Here is a 20,635-nt window from a genome sequence, read left to right as displayed (position 1 = left end):
CTGCCACCAGTCCCAGCTAGCAACTGCAATCCCCAGCCCCTGCTGCTGGCCACCAAACTCCTAGCCTATCCCTGCTCCCTCTCTGGTAGAGCAACATCCATGGTCCTGCCAGACTAGAGAGTCCTAGACCATTAATTGTGACCTGTATAGTAGTGTAGTTTCAAGTATATGTAAGTTTAATTGTCATCTTCAGTGTGTCAGTGAGCTAGCTGGTCCACAAGTTGTAGAACTACTTCCAAGCATATTAATGCGTGTGGTAGCTAATGCTGTAGGTAAGATTGAGAATACCTTCTCACCTTTGTGCTCATTACTTGCTCTTGTTTTGTCCTTTTGGGACTTAAGACTTTTTTTTAAGCACACTTAAGCACAAAAAGCTCATTTGTTTTTGGAGTTAGTTATGTGAAAAAATGTTGTTTTCTTATTTGAAGCATTTATTATGCTCAGATAATGCAAAAATGGCTGGATTTTGAACTTGGCATGTGGCCAGTCAGTGAGTTGTACGGGTTGAACCTTTATAATCTGGACTTCCCTCACCTGGCATCATCCATATTCCAGCATCCGTGGGTGTTCCGGGGCTGGAGCGTACAGTTAAATGCTAGGCAAGCTTGGCTTTTCACATTTTATTGTAATTTGAGAGCCTGCTTGCATTACGAAGGGTGAGGGGAGAATTAAAAAAAACCCAAAACTTTAAATCATTTATACTGTCTATTCCTTGCTAGTTAGGGTTTTCATCAGCTAGTTAGGGTTTTGGATAAAATATTTGCAGGGTACATTTAAACAGCGTTTATATAAAAAGTCAGTTTACTTTCTAAAAACTATCTACCAAGAAACTCCCTAATTCTCAATTCTGTATATTTTATTTTTTTGAAGTCTTCTGTTCTGTAATCCAAAAAATTTAAACAAGAACTATAAACACGTTTTCCCTGCTGCAACTAAACTTAATTTCCAAAACTTTGACATCAGCAGAAAATACTGCTATGTTGTAAAGTTTCTTTGGCATATAGTCTTGTATAAACTATTAAACAAAACAGCTCAGTGTCTGCTCCATTCAAACACAAATTCATGTATGCCAAATGGAAAAAGCACTATAGTGGAGGAGAAAACACTTGTTTGAAAGTTTCTGTGTGGGACAGCTTTGCTCACGGTGTTACTTAATTGCCAGTTGTTTAAAGGCATAAATAAAGACGTTTGAGGAGAACAATTGGTGGGAACAAAAAAACTTCATTGAAATGCATTGTATTTGGAAAGCTTCTATGATATTTTGCTAACATGAGGGACAGTAGCTGTGAGCTAAAAATAAATTACTCAAAATTGTGATTATTTTAACAGTTTGTCCTGAATGTGTTAAATGACTTCTTCTGTTCAGATATCAATAGGTAAACAAAGATTATTTAACTTTCTTCTGTTGTGGATCATATTTAATGTTGTTCACTCAAACTTTTAAAATAGAAAAGGAAAACTGGCTTGTTTCGGTGCTGAGCTTAACTCAGTTTCACGCAGTAGTAAACTCAATAAAAATCATGTTTTTCCTGTTTCAGTGAAACTTCAGCCAGCAAGCAAATGCCATTCCTGAATCAGCTGATATTTTTTCTTAAAGGAACTGATTGTAATGTTTCAGTTTGAAAAATGGCTATTTTTCTAAAATATTTGACCAGCTATTTAGCTGTTTGGCTTTTCATTTTGTTACAGTCTTAAATTTCATTTTGAACTTGATATTCAATCGTCATGTTTAGATTGTTGTTTTTATAGTCCAGAGGGAACCATCTTTCTTTTATTTTTTGATCAGTTCTGCTGAACAGTTTAATAAGAACAGGATCTTCGATGGACCAGCTGGATACATTGTCTAGGGATGTAATAATGTGGTCAATTAAGTGATTAGCAAAAGCTTATAGGCTAATGCTATAGACTACTAGCAAGGGGGAGGCTGGAATGCATGTAAACTTTTTTAGCAGGCTGGCCAACAGCCTAGCTCAGTCCTGGCTCGTGCTGGGTCCTGGGACCTACGTCCGCTGCAGCTCTGCATTTAAAGTATATTAGGAGGCAAGCAGGCAGCCCACCTCAGTTCTGACACACGCTGGGTCCAGGAGCTCAGCCCCTCTACTCCCCCGACTGGGGCTGCTGCCACCCCTGCTGCAGCACCTCTATATCAGAGGCAGCAGTGCAGGGTGACAGGCAACTGGTCTGCGAGGGGAACTGATACAGAGGCAGCAGTGCAGAGTGGCAGGAGGGCTCCTTGGGAGTGGGGTCAGAGCTTGCTGGCTGTCAGCCCCACCCCTGGGAACTACAGAATAGTCAAGTAACCAATAAGAATTCATGAGGTTAAGTGACTATTCAGTTAACCGGTATTTAACATCCCTAACATTGTCAATGATCCTCTCCTTCTCCTACCTCCAACATCTTCCTTTGACACTGACTGCATCAGAAGGTGAGCAATTTGACAAAGGTCTGGGTCTTCATGAAAGCAAGTGGCTAAATTGCCATTCCTTTGACTTTTTTTTTCCTGAGGCAACATAAATGCTCTGAACTAGCAAGCCTATTGATCACACATTGTGCTTGCCCTGAATTTCAGGAAACCTTACTTTGTGCATATGCCAAAAAGTAGTGTTGTACCCTTCTCTAAGGGTATGTCTAGACTACATGCCTCTGTCGCCAGAGGCATGTAGATTAGGCTACCGGACATAGGAAAATGAAGCGGCGATTTAAATAATCGCCGCTTCATTTAAATTTACATGGCTGCTGCGTTGAGCCGACAAACAGCTAATCAGCTGTTTGTCGGCTCAGCATGATAGTCTGGATGTATAAATACATCAAAGGTATTTGTCGACCACCAAGGTATACCTCATCTCAGGAGGCATACCTGGGTGGTTGACAAATACCTTTGATGTCGACACCCGCGCGTCCAGACTATCGCGCTGAGCCGACAAACAGCTGATTAGCTGTTTGTCGGCTCAGCGCGGCAGCCATGTAAATTTAAATGAAGCGGCGATTATTTAAATCGCCGCTTCATTTTCCTATGTCTGGTAGCCTAAGCTACATGCCTCTGGTGACAGAGGCATGTAGTCTAGATGTACCCTTAGAAAGATTTCCGCATATGTAGATGGTGTCGTATAGGCTATCGGGCGCAGCTGTGTTCTCCATTGGCTAACTGTGGCACCAAGGTTCAGTTATGATGAAGAGCACTAACTTTTTTCTTTGTCTGTGACACTTATTACATAATCCCAGATGGACTCCAAACTCTTAACTATACAGTGAACCCTCGCTACTTCGCGGTTCGACCATCGCGGATTCACGACTTCGCGGACTTTTTTCATTACATTATGTATATACGTGAATCCGCGATGGTCGAACCACGAAGTAGCGAGGGTTCACTGTACTGTGAACATAAAATTGATCCTTACCAAAACTTTAAAAAGCCTCGGGGGAAGCCGGCGGGGGGGGCATCCCAGGCGCGCCTGGGCTGCTCCCCCGCCGGAGCCCCTCCGCGGCTTTCAAAGCCTCGGGGGAAGCCGGCGGGGGGGGCATCCCAGGCGCGCCTGGGCTGCTCCCCCGCCGGAGCCCCTCCGCGGCTTTCAAAGCCTCGGGGGAAGCCGGCGGGGGGGGGCATCCCAGGCGCGCCTGGGCTGCTCCCCCGCCGGAGCCCCTCCGCGGCTTTCAAAGCCTCGGGGGAAGCCGGCGGGGGGGCATCCCAGGCGCGCCTGGGCTGCTCCCCCGCCGGAGCCCCTCCGCGGCTTTCAAAGCCTCGGGGGAAGCCGGCGGGGGGGGCATCCCAGGCGCGCCTGGGCTGCTCCCCCGCCGGAGCCCCTCCGCGGCTTTCAAAGCCTCGGGGGAAGCCGGCGGGGGGGGCATCCCAGGCGCGCCTGGGCTGCTCCCCCGCCGGAGCCCCTCCGCGGCTTTCAAAGCCTCGGGGGAAGCCGGCGGGGGAGCAGCCCAGGCGCACCTGGGATGCCCCCCCCGCCGGCTTCCCCCGAGGCTTTGAAAGCCGCGGAGGGGCTCCGGCGGGGGAGCAGCCCAGGCGCGCCTGGGATGCCCCCCCGCCGGCTTCCCCCGAGGCTTTGAGGATCCTACTTCGCGGATTTTCAGCTATCGCGGTCGGGTTTGGAACCTATCTACCGCGATAAACGAGGGTTCACTGTATACAAAAATGTGACACAGTTTTTAGCTTAAAAGCCACAGGAAATGAAAAATCATAAGACTCAGACTATGAACTTTTTAAGGTCAATTAAAAATTAGAGTTCTAACATTTACACGTAAATCCTCAACTATCGATCTTAACTTAGATTTTGTGTGCAAAAAACCTGGAATATATAAAATCAACTACTATTTTAAGTGCATATTAGAGGCTTGACTATGTCATTACCATTTCATGTCAGTTTAAACCACAATTTGAAAGACTTGGTTACATTTAATTCAAGAAAATCCCTATTATCAGATTTTATACATCAGCTCTGAAAGATTAATTATATAGAACGTGTTTATGATCAGCATATGTTCATAATGAATCACAGGTGAATCTGGATTGGGAAAATCTACGTTAATAAACAGCCTGTTCTTGACTGATCTCTACCCAGAGAGGATAATCCCAGGAGCAGCTGGTAAACGTTTTTATTTCCTAATGTTTTTTCAGTGTGAATGGTTACGTATTTCTGGGTTGTACTGAATGCTAGTGTGGCTGTGATAAGCATTTGTGACTGGAATGTTCCAAACAGTATTCATACTGACTTGGTGTACCAGCAAGCCCCAGTTGTTTGACACCTACATTATGAGTGCTAAGGAGGCAGTATGCTTCACCCCAGGGAATGAGAGTCTGTTTCAGCCCAGGTGGTCAAGTGAAGAATGATGGTGAATGGTACCAACGAGTCTGTCCAGTACTGTTTGGGAAAAATGTCACCATAGCTCAGGAACATGGGAGGAGAGAAGTCTTGTTGAAAATAAAGTCAACTTGAACAAAGATATAGAACATTCTCATACTATCTCACTTAGAATTGTTAGTATAGACATTATTTGACCTCTTGCCATGCCTTAATAGACATATTGCTTTTCTTTCCCCCACACGCTTCCATTGGATATGCAGACTTTATCATATATTGTCATTTGACACACTTGCCACATTTTTGCCAAAGGAATTTTAAGTTCTTAAGGGATATTTTTTTTTGTTTTCCTCATCTCTATTAAGAATCTTTTTTGGTACTGTTTGCATTACAGTTCCACTGCTTCTTGTTGGAACAAAAAACAGGACTATGTAGCACTTTAAAGACTAACAAGATGGTTTATTAGGTGATGAGCTTTCGTGAGCCAGACCTACTTCCTCAGATCAAATAGTGGAAGAAAATTGTCTCAACCATATATACCAAAGGATACAATTAAAAAAATGAACACCTATGAAAAGGACAAATCAAATTTCAGAACGGATGGGGGAGAGGGGAAGGTAAATGTCTGCGAGTTAATGATATTAGAGGTGATAATTGGGAAAGCTGTCTTTGTAATGGGTAAGATAATTAATGTCTTTGTTTAAGCTTAGGTGTAAAGTGTTGAGTGACTAATTTTCATTAGCCTATCATGTCATGTGGAATGTCTGTCACTTTCTTCCAACTAGGGGCTGATATAGGGCAGGGCGAACGGGGCGGCTGCCCTGGGCCCCGCACTTCAGAAAGCCCCGCGCATGCGCCATGGCACCGCTGCGCATGCGCATGGCGTCACTGCGCATGCGCCGTGGCAAAGGGGGGGCCCCGCGGAATTATGCTGCCCGGGGCCCCGCAAAACGGTCATCTGCCCCTGCTTCCAACAATAGAAAAGGAACTTTCCTTTAAAAATAAAAGTATTCCTAAAGCTACAATGTCTGCTTCTTGTTCTGTCTAAACTAATCCCCAATCCTCTAGCCTGGCTTTCTTCTATAGATTTAAAGAAACAATACACGTGCTCAGATGACTTGTGAAAACGCTTCTATAGAAAATTTTGTAAGTTTATCTGCTTCTGATGTCCTGTAACCCCAAGTATAAGGTTATTAGTAGAATAAAGTCTCTTAAATAATTCCACTTTCTGGTTATTCTTGATCTAGCTTCAAAAATTAACTACATTTATGAGACTTCTTTTTAAGATCAAGTTTGCTGTTTTCTAGAAAAAATTGAAAGGACTGTGCAGATCGAAGCTTCAACAGTAGAAATAGAGGAAAGGGGTGTTAAACTTCGTTTGACAGTTGTAGATACCCCAGGATATGGTGATGCCATCAATTGCCGGGACTGGTACGTATGTCAAGGTTGTACTGACAAATAGAGAAGAAGATTGATGTCTCTTTGGAGTCTTTGAAGTTCATTCTCATGTTCTTTCCTTGAGACTAAATTGCTGATGTGCAGGTATGTTGTGCCCTTAGCACAAACACAGAAATGTAAGGCTGGAAGGGATATTTGGAGGTTGCCCATGCCTATCTGGCTGTGTTGGGGCAGGACCAAGTATACATGGTCTATTTCTTAAGTGTTTTTCTAACTTAACCTCCTTTGATGGGGATTCCACAACCTTCCCTGGTAACAGATTCCAGCATTTAACTATTAGTGTTAACATTTTCCTTAATATTTAACTTAAACCTAATATATAACCTAAATTAACTGGAGTGTTGTGAGCAAGACACGAGAAGTTGATTAGGCCTCAATTGGAGTATTGTGTCTAGTTCTTGGCACCACATTTCAAGAAAGATTTGGAGAAGGTCCAGAGAAGAACAACAAAAAATGATGAAAGGTCTAGAAAACATGAGCTATGAGGGAAGACTGAAAGAACTGGACTTCTTTAGTTTAGAAAAGAGAAGACTGAGGGCGGGGGGGGGGGGGGGACGGGACGTGACGTGACGTGACGTGACGTGATACTTGAAAACTGCTATCTAAAAGGGTGTGTGATAGACCATGTTGGGTCTGGGCACCACTGAGGGCGTTGGCTGAGGGCGAATTGCTCAAAACTAGGGCCACTTACAGCCCTCAACTGGAGATCTCTCCCAAATAGGCTACAAACCAGTTACACAGAGCACTTCAGCTGCCCACCTGGCCAGCAGGAAGCCTCACAAGCAAAACCCCTCAGACACCTCAGCTTTCCCTGTGCCCCAATCAGCCCCGGCCCTACACACAGGTGAGAGGTTATAAAACTCAATCTCACCAACTCCGAACAGATTCTCCTGGTCCCAAAGAACCTGCAACAATCCCAGAGCGATCTACACTTTAGCTCTTACACACACGAGCACGCTGAGCCAACGCCTTAGAATATAAAATCTAAAGCTTTTATTAATAAAAGAGAGAAAAGGTTGAGAGTAAGATTGAGGAGGATACATTACATACATCAATCACAGAGTTCTTGATGCAGGCTCTTAGCAGAGATGTTACAGACTGCTAGCTTAAGTCTCTGGTGCACATCCTGTATCAGGATGGATCAGCAATCCTTCCTGGCTCTCTGTGCCTCGCAAGGCTGCATCTGGGATCAGGAGCAAGATTGAAGACAAGATGGAGATGCCCTCATGGGATTTTTATATTCCTGGTGTCTCCCAAACTGGAGCTGGTCACATAATCAAGTGATCTATCTGTGTTTCACATGCAAGCAGCCATGAGGTACTGGCTAGTCTGCAGGCTTCCAGATGCATTCCTCAGGTCTGTATTGGCCATTCTGAGAGCCATTGTCCATGAAGCAGTGCAAGTTAACACAGCCAATCAGTCACTGAACAAACCTTCCTCACAATAGGCAGTACAGGCCCATTGCTCCTTCCCAGATAGAGAACATTTACAGTACAAGAACAGCACCCATGTTCATAACTCCACATACAGTCATCACACAAGTACACGAGTAGCATACATAGAATCAGTAGAGCATACACTTTCATATGATACCTCACATGGCCCCCTTTGTACAGAATTTGGGCAAACACCACCCGTGGGTGCAACAGTGATCTGTCTACTCAATTTAAAATCCAGTAACATGACAGGATGTCACAATTTGTCCACATCTTTCTTGAAAGTATGATGCCCGGATCTGAGCACGGTACAGGTTGGACCTCGCCTCGCCGGCACCCTCAGGACCTGACCCATCCTGAATGAGAGAATTTGCCAGATTTGTCCTCTCCACTGGCCTCCCAGGATGCTCCCCCTCCCTGCGTTGGCTCCAGCCTGCTGGAACTCCCCAGGATGGAGCTCTCCAGCCTCCGGGGCCCTACTTCTCTCCTGCCTGGCCGGGACCCCTCCTGCGATGGGGCTGTCCTGTCTTGCTGCTGCCCTGCAGGCTGGGGGTCCCTGATGATGGGGCGTGCTGGCTGCCCTGCTTTTACTGCTCATTTGGTCCTGCAGCTGCTCTGCCTGGCCAGGGCTCTCGGGAATGGAGCTCTGCGGCTTCCATGGCCCCGGTTCACCCCTCCTTGGCCGGGGACGAGTTTAAAACAAATAAAAGGAAGTTGTTCTTCACACCGCGCACAGTAAACCTGTGGAACTCCTTGCCTGAGGAGGTTGTGAAGGCTAGGACTATAACAGGCTTTAAAAGAGAACTAGATAAATTCATGAAGGTTAAGTCCATTAATGGCTATTAGCCAGGATGGGTAAGGAATGGTGTCCCTACCTTCTGTTTGTCAGAGGGTGGAGATGGATGACAGGAGAAATATCACTTGATCATTATTTGTTTGGGTCACTCCCTTTGGGGTACCTGGCATTGGCCACTGTTAGCAGACAGGATACTGGGCTGGATGGACCTTTGGTCTGACCAAGGATGGCCGTTCTTATGTTGCCTGTCCTGCTGCTCCCCCACCCGACCGGCGCTCCCCTAGGGCGGGGTTAGTATTCCTGGGTGTTGGGGTTTTCTGATCCTGCAACATCCGTGGTCCTGCTGGACCAGAGAATCCCAGATTTTGGAGGTTCAACTTGTACTCCAACTGAGGCCTCAGTGCCAAGACGAACAGAACAGTTACCTCCTATGTTTGACCTGTTAGCACACCCCTGTATAGTAGCCCCTGTTTTTTTTTGCAGCCGCCTCACTTTGTTGGCTTATATTCAGTTTGATTGTCTAATGCCCATATTTTCTCCAGAACTATTTTCTATCCAGTGATTCCCAGTTTTTTGTATTTGCTCATTTGATTTTTCCTTTAAGTGCAGTACTTTTCATTTATCTTTATTAAATTTCAGCTAGTTGCTTTCGCACCAGTCTCCAGTTTGTCAAGGATGTTATGAATTCTAATCCTGTCCTCCAAAGGATTTGTATTCTTTCTAAATTGGTGTGATCCACAGATTTTATAAGCATGCTCTCCATTCCATTATCCAAGCCCTGAATGAAAATATTGAATGGTACCAGACCTGGGAGTGACTCCGGCAATCTTTTTTTACCTTCACCCCCGCCCCCCCTCCCCAAAAAAGTTTGAATTTCATAGCCTTACAGAAAGGAATACACTATCATGCCTACAGACATGTTAGAGATACTGAAGAAAAAGCCCACATCATGATTTGTCCTAACTCCTCACTCAAGCGTCACACCTCCCAAGTTCCATATGCAAAAAAAGTGTAATCTCTTAACATGCAGACTTTTAAAAATAAACAAAAAAAAGCCTAAAAAGTACTTGAGGTACTGTATAAGCAGTTCCCTAGCAACCATTTTTATGATGAAGTTAAAGGGAAAGATAAACATTAACTACCAATACTTGTATTTAAGTTTTAAATATTTTTAAACTAAAATAGTATCAGACTTCTGCATACAATTTTGACTGACTTGCTGCTGGTCAGCTATTTTATGGATGAGTGATAGAAATGTAGCCGTGTTAGTCTGGGGTAGTTGAAGCAAAATGCAGGACAATGTAGCACTTTAAAGACTAACAAGATGGTTTATTAGATGATGAGCTTTCGTGGGCCAGACCCACTTCCTCAGATCAAAATCAAGAAGGCTCAAGTGTGGTTTACTGTAGCCAATACACATTCTGGGAGTGATTCAGGTAGATTGGGGCTCTTTGATGACTCTTAAGACACTATCAGGACTGTATGTAGAAGTAAGGCTTGCAGAGGCGGTGTTTCTTGCTATACTGATAACAATGAGTAGACAAAGGCTAAGGTAGCTAGTTCACCCGTTAGCCGCTGGTGTGGAATTGAAAGGAAGTTTGGTTGGGCGCATTGGTTCTCTTGGAAGGGCAGAGACTGTTTAGAGAGGCAATATAAGGTACTCAACGGAGTGGATAATGGTAGCTGCAGTACTGCTTTCCTACCTAGGGCCTCTGAGCACATATTGTATCTGTTTTAAAAGCAGGCATAACTGCTAGTGCACATCTGTTGTGGGACTAGATATAGTCTTAAATTTCTATGATAGACTTAAAACTGAGCTTAATTTCTTACTATTACAAAAATTTAAGTAAATGGGTGGGGGGAAGCTTTGGAAATAAATGTTGGCCCATAAATATAACTGGAATTTCTCAAAGGCCCTTCATAGGCACTATCAATTACTCTCCAGATGATCTTATGTTCATAGTTGTGTGTCAACATTTTCGAATAGATAGCCACCGCACTGTTAGTATATATCTTCCATTCCTCTGCCTAACTAGAAACCAATACCAGATCTATTCAGTGTGTTCAGTTTCCAATTGATTAACATGAAACAGAGGAATTAAATTTATCCCTACAAGGGAAGAAATCCCATTTAATTGGTTAAATGCAATGTTTAACCAGTTAACCGACTGAAGGGGGAAGCAGCTAGGGGGACGGCTCCAGCCCAGCTGGGGCTGGAGTGGCCCCCCTACTGCAGGCAGGGGCTACTCCAGAGCACCTGGGCCCATTGCAGATGGGGGCTGCTCTGGACTGTCCAGGCAGCCCCCTGCTTGCAGCAGGCAGGGAGCACTCCAGCCCCCCACCAGTTAACCAGAACTGGTAAGTATCACCTGTTAAGGTTGATGAATACTGGTTTAACCAGTTAACCTTTCACATCCCTGTTTCCTTCCATAGTGAACAGAAACTGTTGGTTATGATCAAATGAACTGATTCATTATGACAGTTTGTAATGCAGCAGGTGTGATGAGTAATTGGATGCATTTTCTCAGATCTGTCATTGCAATTCAACAGGCCTGCTACCCATCCCCAAGGCTGACTTATTTCTTTTCCCCCAAACTGAGTTGGAACATTTAAGTCAAATGCATGTTGAACATCTGTTTAATATGAGCCCAAGAAGAGATGTAAGTAGAAGGAATGAAGTAGTACTGCTTTTTTTTCTTTGCTGTACTTGGAGTGTTTTCTATATATAATATTATGCAGGAGTTTGACTTGCTTAATGTCCAATGGTATGGACTTCTGCGGTCTCCAGTCTTGTTAGCTTATTTTACTTCCATTGCAGTACTTGCGTGATATTGAGAGTAGTGGTAGCTTGGCTGATTTTAAAAGGTAACTTGGTGATTTTATTTTTCCTTGACAAATTGCTACAAAGCTCTCCTGTTCAGACTATGGACCGTGAGTGTCTAAATGTTCAGCATAACTATATTAATCCACGTTTCTTACAGTTTTCAAACCATAATTTCTTATATCGATGAGCAATTTGAGCGGTATCTGCATGACGAGAGTGGCTTGAACAGGCGGCATATTGTAGATAACCGGGTGCACTGTTGCTTCTACTTCATTTCACCGTTCGGTCATGGGTAGGTATCACTAAACTATTTTGGGGGACATCTTTTACTTGTAAGAGTGTGAATTAGTTAAGTTTTGAGAAACAAGCCAGGTAGGTCATACGTAAAGTGTAACATAGCACTGTTAGAGATGATGAATTTACCCTTTTGGAGACGAATGGGGGATGTTTTGGATAACAATGAACCTAGAATTGTTGAAAGTGGAAACTTTAAGAATTGTGTTTGGGGGAGGATCTTATCTTTGTGCAGTTGTGTACAGTAATTCCTCATTTAACATGTGCCCACTTAACATGTTTTCACGATAGCACGATACGTTTTTAAGGAACGTTTTTTGAATTACACGACCGTCCACAGAATAACACGATTTCACCAGCCAGCCCGTTGCTGACAGCTGCATGGGGCTTCCTCCACCTCCCTGCAAAGCAGTGGAAGGTTCTCCACTCACCACGCTGTTCCCTGCTAACTCTCCCTCGCCGGACGTCCGCCCCCGCTTGCAGGCCGGTGGCTGGGTTTCCCTAGCCGGCCCATCGCCGGCAGCTGCGCGGGGTTTCCCCCACCTCCCTGCAAAGCAGCGGAGGGTTTGCTGCTCGCTGCACTGTTCCCCGGCAACCCCCCCTCGCCAGACGCAGTGCAGGTCCCGGCAGACCTGTCACAGGGGCATACTCCCAACCCAATCTTCCTCCCCTCTCCTTCCCTTCCCGTTCTCAGATCCAAACACCACCCCTCCCTGCTGTAACCCAGTCCCCTTTCTCCCCCAACCTTATGTCCTGGTCCCAACAGACACCACCGCTTGAAACGCAACCCCCACCTTCTCCATTATTTTCAATGGGAAAATTGACCCCTCATAACACGTTTTCACTTAACACGATCATTTTCTGAAACATCTCTCTAGTGTTAAATGAGGAATTACTGTGTATGTTCATCTTAGTGTAAAACAAATTGGATATTTAAATACTCCTTTAAAATTCAACTTTTTATTTTTTAAAAAAATTTTTTTTAAAGTCTTAAGCCCTTGGATGTTGAGTTTATGAAGGCCATACACAACAAAGTGAATATTGTACCTGTCATTGCAAAAGCTGATACACTCACTCTAAAGGAACGGGAAAGGTTGAAGAAAAGGGTAAGTTCTAATTTTGTTTGCATTTAAGTGTATTAATGTTGGGTACTAGTAACACTAGTTTAGGCAAGCAGGGAGACTTAATCCAAATACAGCCAACAATAGTGGTAGTCTCCCACATGACACCACACAGGCATGGTGTACCATGGTGTTTTCTGGCAAATTTTACACCCACGGCCCTGTGGCATCTTGAGGGTTCTGATCCTTGTTTTGACTGAAATAGTCTTAAAACATTTTCAGCAATGGTCAGTAGGGATGTAAAATTTCGATTAATTGGCTAATCGAATAATCAGTGCAGTTTGCATTGATTATTCGATTTGTCAGTAAGGGCGCTTCTGCCTTTGAAGTGTAGCAACAGCATCAGAGAGTTTCAAAGTGGCAGTACTGCATGGAGCCCCAGGTCATCAGGGGAGTCCTTCGCTGACACCAGGCTCCACGCTTGCTGCATGCAACATTTCAAAGCAGCAGATGCTGGGCTCCACACAACGCTGCCGCTTTGAAGCACTCCTTTCCCCTCCTCCCCCCTTGCTGCCAGTGGGGAAGCAACTAATCAACTAGCATGTTGACTATCTGATAAGTATTTGCTTATCGGATAATCGACTAGTCGTTCACATCCCTAATGGTTAGACTGTGCACACTAGTGTTAAATTATAAATCAGTTTTAGAAATTTGGGGCTGGCTAACTAAAGCAATGGGTTAGCACTAGCAAAAAAAAATGCAGACTCCTCTTATTATCACTTTAAACACTGAAAATACATCATCAGTTTCTTTATGTATTGACCCTGTGAATCCCACTGCTTGGTACTAGCTTATTCCAACCCTTCTTAAACACTGAGTCAGTTACTAAGAGCCTTTGAAAGACTTTTAAGTTTTACTCTTCAATTTTTAAATCAAGCAAGAGCTCATTATACTAGTTGTGAGTTTTACAAAAGGGGCCCTGGTGACCTGACCCCCTCCCCCACTCTTTTAAATTTAAATTTTCCCACTCTGTCTGTAAATCCTTTCAGCCTTCTTCCTACTGTTTGGTCAGTTCATGCAGTTCATGAAATTTGCCTTTGAAATACAACTACTGCATTTGGCAACAGTCAGCTCTTAATTGAGGGAGGGACAGAAATAAAAGATTTGTGTGAGCCCGAATTCATCATTGGAGTCTGCTTTTAAACTAGTGGCCCCACAGCTTTCCCCTAGGTTTTATATATTTTACTTTGTGCTGAAAATGTAACTGGGATCAATAAGCAGTTCCAAGTTGAGTTGTTTGAAGTACATCTGCCTCCCCCACACCCAAAATTCAGAGTACTTTTTTTCTCTTTTAAAATTTAGACTTCTAAAAAAGTATTTAACAATAAACTTGGTAGAACTTAATCCCTGGGTGCTACTATTTTCCTTATAAACAGTCATCATGTTTAGACTAGTGTGGACTGTGGTGGGAAAGCATTTTCGTTGTATGCTGTTTATAATACATTGAAATGTATGTTGTGTACGCGGTTTTGTTTTGAATTTCATCTGTTTTATTGCCAGGTTGAATTCAGGAGTTAGGTCCATTTCCTTACTGCTTCATATGTGCCAGTCTTTTTCTTCCATTTCCCAATCTCTCTCTTTTCCCCCCCCCCAGGAATGGAAGCGGTTTCCTCATTTAGCTCTTCTATTTTTTCAGTTCATCTTAGCTAAAGTAAAAAGGAAAGCAAATAGTGTGGGAAATCTTTTCTTCTCGCCAGCTGAGGCGAGAAGTTGATAATAAGTGCGCTCACTCTGTTGGAAGAAGTAGGGGTGATTGCCTGTTTACTATTGGTGGCTTCCAAAACGTGATCCAGGAGCCACCAGTAAGTAGCCCATCCAAAGCTAGTTCTCACATCATGTCAACTCTTTTTGCTTTACCAGTACTGCATCTTACGGAAAGCTAGCCATATAATATATGGCAAGGCAATGTTAAGTAAGTAGTTGCTTTTGTTGCCACAGAGATTGTCACCAATAGGAATCGGAGTGTTAATGAGGCACTTATTCATTGGATGACCATGCTTTGATAGAGTTATTTGAGAACCCTGAACCTGTTTTTACCTTGTAATTCTTGACACCATCTGCCCAGAAATAAATATATATAAAACACATATATGTTTACTCACTCAGAATTGCTGTTCCATTTAGTGACTTTCCCAATGGAAAATTCTCTCCAACACAATAGTGAAGATGGCAGTCTCCATACCAAAAAACGAACTTCAAGTAGGGTTTTGATTTGATGTTTATATAATATTTAGGTACCTTTTGCTGTGTAGCTGTGGAAAGCAAACCATTTTCTTCTAAAACAGAATTAAATGCTGAATTATCTTTTGAGCAAGGAATTAATTAGGAAGGGGATATTGCACTTACATTAGTTTTAAACACATTTTATGAACACACTCTATAGAGAATACTGTTGATAAATGTAATGTTATCAGTTGCTACCAGTGTGATGGTCTGTAAGATGCTGATGTTCTGCTGTATGTGTGTGTTGCCTCTGTGTGCCTCCTCGGCTATGCACAGATAGCTGGCGAGCAAAATCGCCCGATAACCACAGAGTGAGGTAAGGGATGAAGGCACCTGGCCAGGTTTATTGCCAAACAAAGCACAGGAGTTGTTGCCAGCAAACTGTCAGACCAACAGGCAAATGTGACCCTGACAATGGACCAGTTCAGTCAGAGATGGGACTTCCCGCTGCCTGCTAGGCCAGACAAAGACAGCCCCTCTCAGATGCATCTTTCTACACAGATGCAAACAAGCTATGTATGGCTCCTGACATATCTAAGTGCCACCCTCTAACGTATCAGGATGCCGTCCATTACCTTGCGTGCGGTTAGAGCAAAACCTCCTTGTCCAGCATGTATTGTTCTGACCTTAGCCTGAGGATGGGTCAGTATGCCCTTATTATCTAGGGTGAGTGTGGTGGTGTCAGTGTCATGGTACTACATGGAATGTGTTTGTATAACTTGTGCCTAATACCTCTTAGGCATGTGTTTCTGAAACATCAGCCCTGTTCTTGCCAGATTCTGTGAGTAGGGCCTGCCTCTTGTTTACAGCTCAACTTCTCTTTTTCTTAGCAAAGTCTTGACTACTTTTGCCTAAGCAACAGGCATCACACTAGACCTGTGATACATGGGCTTATGTTTCAGGGCCTCTTCTCACTAAAATTACTATTGTTATATTAGTTGATTATCTCAAAAAGGCATTGTTGTGAAACAGACCAGTCAGTTAATTACAAAGCCACATGCTTCCCTATACATAATTACTATGTTAATTGGTGCCATCGTCTTTGAGGTAAATTTGATGTGTATCTCTCTACAGCATAAGCCTGCATTTCCCCAAGGAAGAGATGGGAATTTTACAAATGCTAACATGGTAGAGCTGGAAGGAACAGCATTGTCATTTGCCTCAAAATTGAGGGCAAGATTTTTATATTTAGTAACATTTATGGGTGTTTAGAATAAGGATGTTAAATATCGACTAATTGAATAGTTGATGCATTTTGCATCGACTATTCAATTAGTCGATAGGGGGATTCCGCCTTTGAAGTGTAGCAATAGCCCTAGGGCGAAAGTGTTGCCTGGAGCCCAGGATCAACTGGGGAGTCCAGTTGATACTGGGCTCCATGTTGTGCTGTCGCTTTGCAACGCTGCATGCTGCCTGACACCGGGCTCCTTGCAGTATTTCAAAGTGGCAGTGCTGCACAGAGCCCAGGGTTAGTGGGGAAGACCCCAGCTGATCCAGGGCTCCACATGGCGCTGCTGCTTTGAAATGCCCTGGGAAGCTTGGGGACACCCCAGCTGGCCCTGGGCTGTATGCGTCATTTCAAAGCAGCAGTGCCACGTGGAGCCCAGGGTCTGGCCCCAGGCTTCAAGCAGCACTGCCACTTTGAACTACCCTCTCCCCCACCCCACTCCTCACTGCGTCTTTCTGATAGAGGCAGCAAGGGGGAGGAAGCAAATAGTTGACTGGCATGTTGACTATCTGGTAAGCATTTGCTTATCAGATAGTCGACTAGTCCTTCACATTCCTAGTCTAGAACAGCTCAGGATAACTTTAAAAAAAGGTGGTTTACAATCACTCTTTCCAATTATGGCCTTTGTTTTTAAACAAAGGGTACGTAAGTAGGATTTTGTCTAAATCTTGTTTCTTGTGAAATTAGTTCAATTTGTCAAATATGTTAACTTTACTGTTGGTATGCTCTTTCAGATTCTGGATGAAATTGAACAACATGGCATTAAGATTTATCACTTGCCTGATGCTGAATCAGATGAGGATGAAGATTTTAAAGAACAGACCAGGCTCCTGAAGGTAAGAATAGTTTGTAGATTAAAAATAGTTGATAGTGGCACAATATATAATTTTAAAACAAGACCTAGATTCTGTTCCAGGCTCTTCCACTGATCTTGGAAAAGTCACTTTAACTCTATGCCGAAGTATGGGAATAATTCTTGCCCTTCTTTGTAAATTACTTTAACTACAGATGAAAAGTACTACATAAAAGCTTATTGCTCTTTTATGCAGTGTCTAGTGAAATTTAATGTTATTAGTTATATTTTGGTTCTAGTTCATTCTTGGTGACTCTGATTTTCAGGCCAGTATCCCATTTTGTGTAGTGGGATCCAATCAGTTGATTGAAGCCAAAGGTAAAAAAGTTAGAGGTCGTCTCTACCCATGGGGCGTAGTTGAAGTGGAGAACCCAGAACACAACGACTTTCTGAAGCTGAGAACCATGCTAATGTAAGTCTTTTACACTTCCATCAAAACTTAATCCTGTGTGTTATCAAAATATCTGCACAGAACTAAATTTGAAAAAAGTTAAGTGTTTTCTTGTGATTTGTCACTCTGCAGTCCTGTTTTCATGGGAGTGAAGGGGTGTCAAAAGCTGAGCCTGGTTTAAGGCTTGCATTTCAGAGTGTAGGGCCTGCTATACATGGGAAGAGTTCCTGTTTTAAACATCTGTTAAAAGACCAATTTTAAACTTAAACTGGTTCAAACTCTTGTGTAGACACTTATTTTGATAAGTATTTTTGATTGAACTTCAAACCTGTTCCAGTCACCTAAGTTGATACTGAAAGGAGTGTCCACATAGGAGTTCATACCAGTTTAAATTCACATCTTAGGTCATACTGCATTCATTTCCCCATGTAAACAAGACCTAATAGCTCCATTATGTTGCCATACATTTGACTGTGTAAGTGAGATGTTATTGGGATAGACAGGCAAAGCTAGACAGGCCAAGCTATTGCACAAGGAAACTAAAGAGAAGGCGGGTGAGGGTGGTAAATTTTATTGGACAAATTATTCTCAACTATCTTGTGTCTCCAATAGCCTGGGACCAACATGTCTACAAAAACACAGCATGTATAAAAGAAACGTCACAGCAGCAACTGGGCATTAATGTTCTTAGAATCCTACAAGATAGACCTCTCCATCTATGCGGATATACTAGTCTTTTGGTATAAATGGTCTCTAATAATACACTAATCAGTAGTCATCCCTCCTGAAAAAGAATGTTCATTATAAAGAGCCCCTAACTATACAGACTTTTGGCTCTGTGAAGGAAATTCCCAGGTATGAATGAACTCTTTTTCTCAGATCTCGCGTGTTCAGCAATCTGATCTACCTATCGCAGGTTAAATTAGTTGTTAAAGTCTCCCAGCTTTGATAAAGCTTTCTTGCAAACATCTTAAATTTGAAGGAATAAACAGTGTACTAAGGCTTTTGAAGCTGTGTGCTTGGGTTAGTCTTCTGTGAGGGTTAGAACTAAAGGTCAGCCCATTGTCAGATTCCAGTCAGCTTCTCTGAAAGGTTGGCATGCTACACTCCCTGCAGCCAGTCAAATGAAGCTGCACACTGAACTATCCTGGTAGCCATGAGAGGGAGCCAAACTACCCTGCTCTGAAGATAGAGCAGCCAAAATCTTGATAGCAATCATTTCCAGAAGATGGAATGAAAGATAAAGTATCAGTACATTTCCATTATTTACACACACAATTTTTTTGGTTGTATTTTTTTGTTTCGTTTTGTTTTTAAAATGTTGCCAGACAGTCATACACTCCCCTTCTATGAAGCTGTCTTCACTAGCAGTGCTGCAGCTGCATTGTTGTAGACACTAACTACTCCATCATGAGGAGTTCTCCTACCAGTATTGTAAGTTACCTGCCCCAGAGGTAGTAGCTATGTTGATGAAAAATGCTTCAACCTAGCATTGTTTATATGGTGGGGTTAGATCAGAATAAATACATTGCTCAAGGATTTGCATTTTTCGCACCCCCTGAAAAGGACAAGGTCATGGTAGGCTGCAAAAGGGAGATCATATACTCATGGTTACCTCTGAAGTTAAACATGCCATCCAGTCACAAACTGTGCTTCTGATCCCCTGCATGTCTTGCAGACTCATAATGAGTATCCCCTGGCTTGTTTCAAAGGGTTCATTGTATAGCTAATTACACTTGATGGGCCATCAAGCAGGGTCAGTGCTGATGCCATTTTGTCTTGCTGCGTCACTCAAAAGCACAGCACAAGTTCTGAATCTACAACTTACAATACAAAGGTGATTATCGTGCTTGGCAAATTATAACACTTTCACAGATACCTTACATGGCATATCTGGTCAGGTGTATTGCAATTTTATAATATTGGTATCTATATCACAAGGTGTTCCATCTAGTTCATACAGCACTGGGGCCTGGGAGACTTAATATTAAGGACAGTAGGATCTCTTTTATAGGACCCTGGATGGGCCTTCCCTTTTCACCTAAGCCTTCTCCAAGAAGAGGGAGTAATTCTTTGAGGAAAGACAGCTCCCAATTCTGGTAGCTGTGACCTGGTGCTGCTCAAGAGAAATATTCATTGTAAAAAATGAATGTTAATGTTGTGAGTCAGGCAGGGAATATGCTCGGTGAGGCAAGGATTATGAAAGAACGCACTTGTGTTTCTGTGTTTTGGGTTCAAATGACCAGGCTGTCCTCAGTCATACTATGTTTGAATCATGCATCAAGAAAGTGCCTCGAGTTATGATCTGACACACAGCATGGTTTTCACTATCCATTCCTTTTCTCCTTTCAGCACCCATATGCAAGATCTTCAGGAAGTGACCCAGGACCTTCACTATGAGAACTTCCGCTCTGAGAGACTTAAAAGAGGCGGCAGGTTGTCATGCATGGTTACAGTCTACCTTTGTCTCCTCTGAGTCAACCTCTTTCTGTCCTTCTCCTTCTCATCCTGACCTTGTTGTAGCAGGATGTGGGGTACATAGGATGTTCAGGAGCTGTAACCAAACACTAGAAACTAATGGTCGGTCTCTCTTAACTCTTATGGTTTAAACATGATTAGAAGAAATTAATTGTTAGTAAAATCTGGACATACAGTTGAGTTAATGAAATGAAAAGGATGTATGGAGTTGTACTTTTCCTTCTAGTTTTATTGGGGTTTGTTTTTGCGTGCTTCATGCTAAGCATAGAAGAAAACTTGTCCATCCTTTGCCATTATCCTGTCACCAGCTGTTTGACACAGCTAGCTGCCTCTTACATTTTTTTTTCTTTCTGGAAAAGTGATGGCAGAAACAGCACCTTACTCACCAGATCTGCTTCTTGTGTATTCAGAATTCTATTAATCCTGTTTGCAGAGAGACGTCATTGACTAAAATAATTTTATGTAGGCTTTATGCCTATAATGTTGCATAGCGAACAGAGTTAGGAGAGTTAAGAATGCTATGGTCTTCACAATGACTCCCAGATCAACTATTTTCAGTTTACATGAATCCAAGCCTTTCCTCTTCCCTCCAGAGACAAATTCATTTCTTAAAAACCATCACCATGGACATAGACAGTTCTGCAGGCCAAACTAGTGACACTTGGACACCAATGCCTTGATTTAAAAGGTTGAAAACTTTTTTTAAAATATTTCAGCCACTAGAG

General features: G+C 43.1%; 1 protein-coding gene across 5 annotated transcripts in view; it reads left to right on the top strand.

Annotated features, from left to right (window-relative positions):
* SEPTIN2 (septin 2) overlaps positions 1-20,635 on the top strand; it is a 39,574-nt gene that overhangs the window by 7,576 nt on the left and 11,363 nt on the right. For all 5 annotated transcript variants that reach the window (XM_075937157.2, XM_075937155.2, XM_075937154.2 and 2 more), the window contains exons 4-10: positions 4,506-4,592; positions 6,116-6,239; positions 11,480-11,614; positions 12,605-12,722; positions 16,923-17,024; positions 17,308-17,453; positions 19,785-19,868. In XM_075937157.2, coding sequence (XP_075793272.2) covers positions 4,506-4,592; positions 6,116-6,239; positions 11,480-11,614; positions 12,605-12,722; positions 16,923-17,024; positions 17,308-17,453; positions 19,785-19,868 — 796 coding nt within the window. The remainder of the gene's footprint in view (positions 1-4,505; positions 4,593-6,115; positions 6,240-11,479; positions 11,615-12,604; positions 12,723-16,922; positions 17,025-17,307; positions 17,454-19,784; positions 19,869-20,635) is intronic.

The sequence above is a fragment of the Pelodiscus sinensis genome, chromosome 10 (assembly GCF_052426305.1).
Source record: "Pelodiscus sinensis isolate ZL-2025 chromosome 10, ASM5242630v1, whole genome shotgun sequence".
Lineage (NCBI taxonomy): Eukaryota > Metazoa > Chordata > Testudines > Trionychidae > Pelodiscus > Pelodiscus sinensis.
This window is presented reverse-complemented; position numbering and strand designations above follow the sequence as displayed.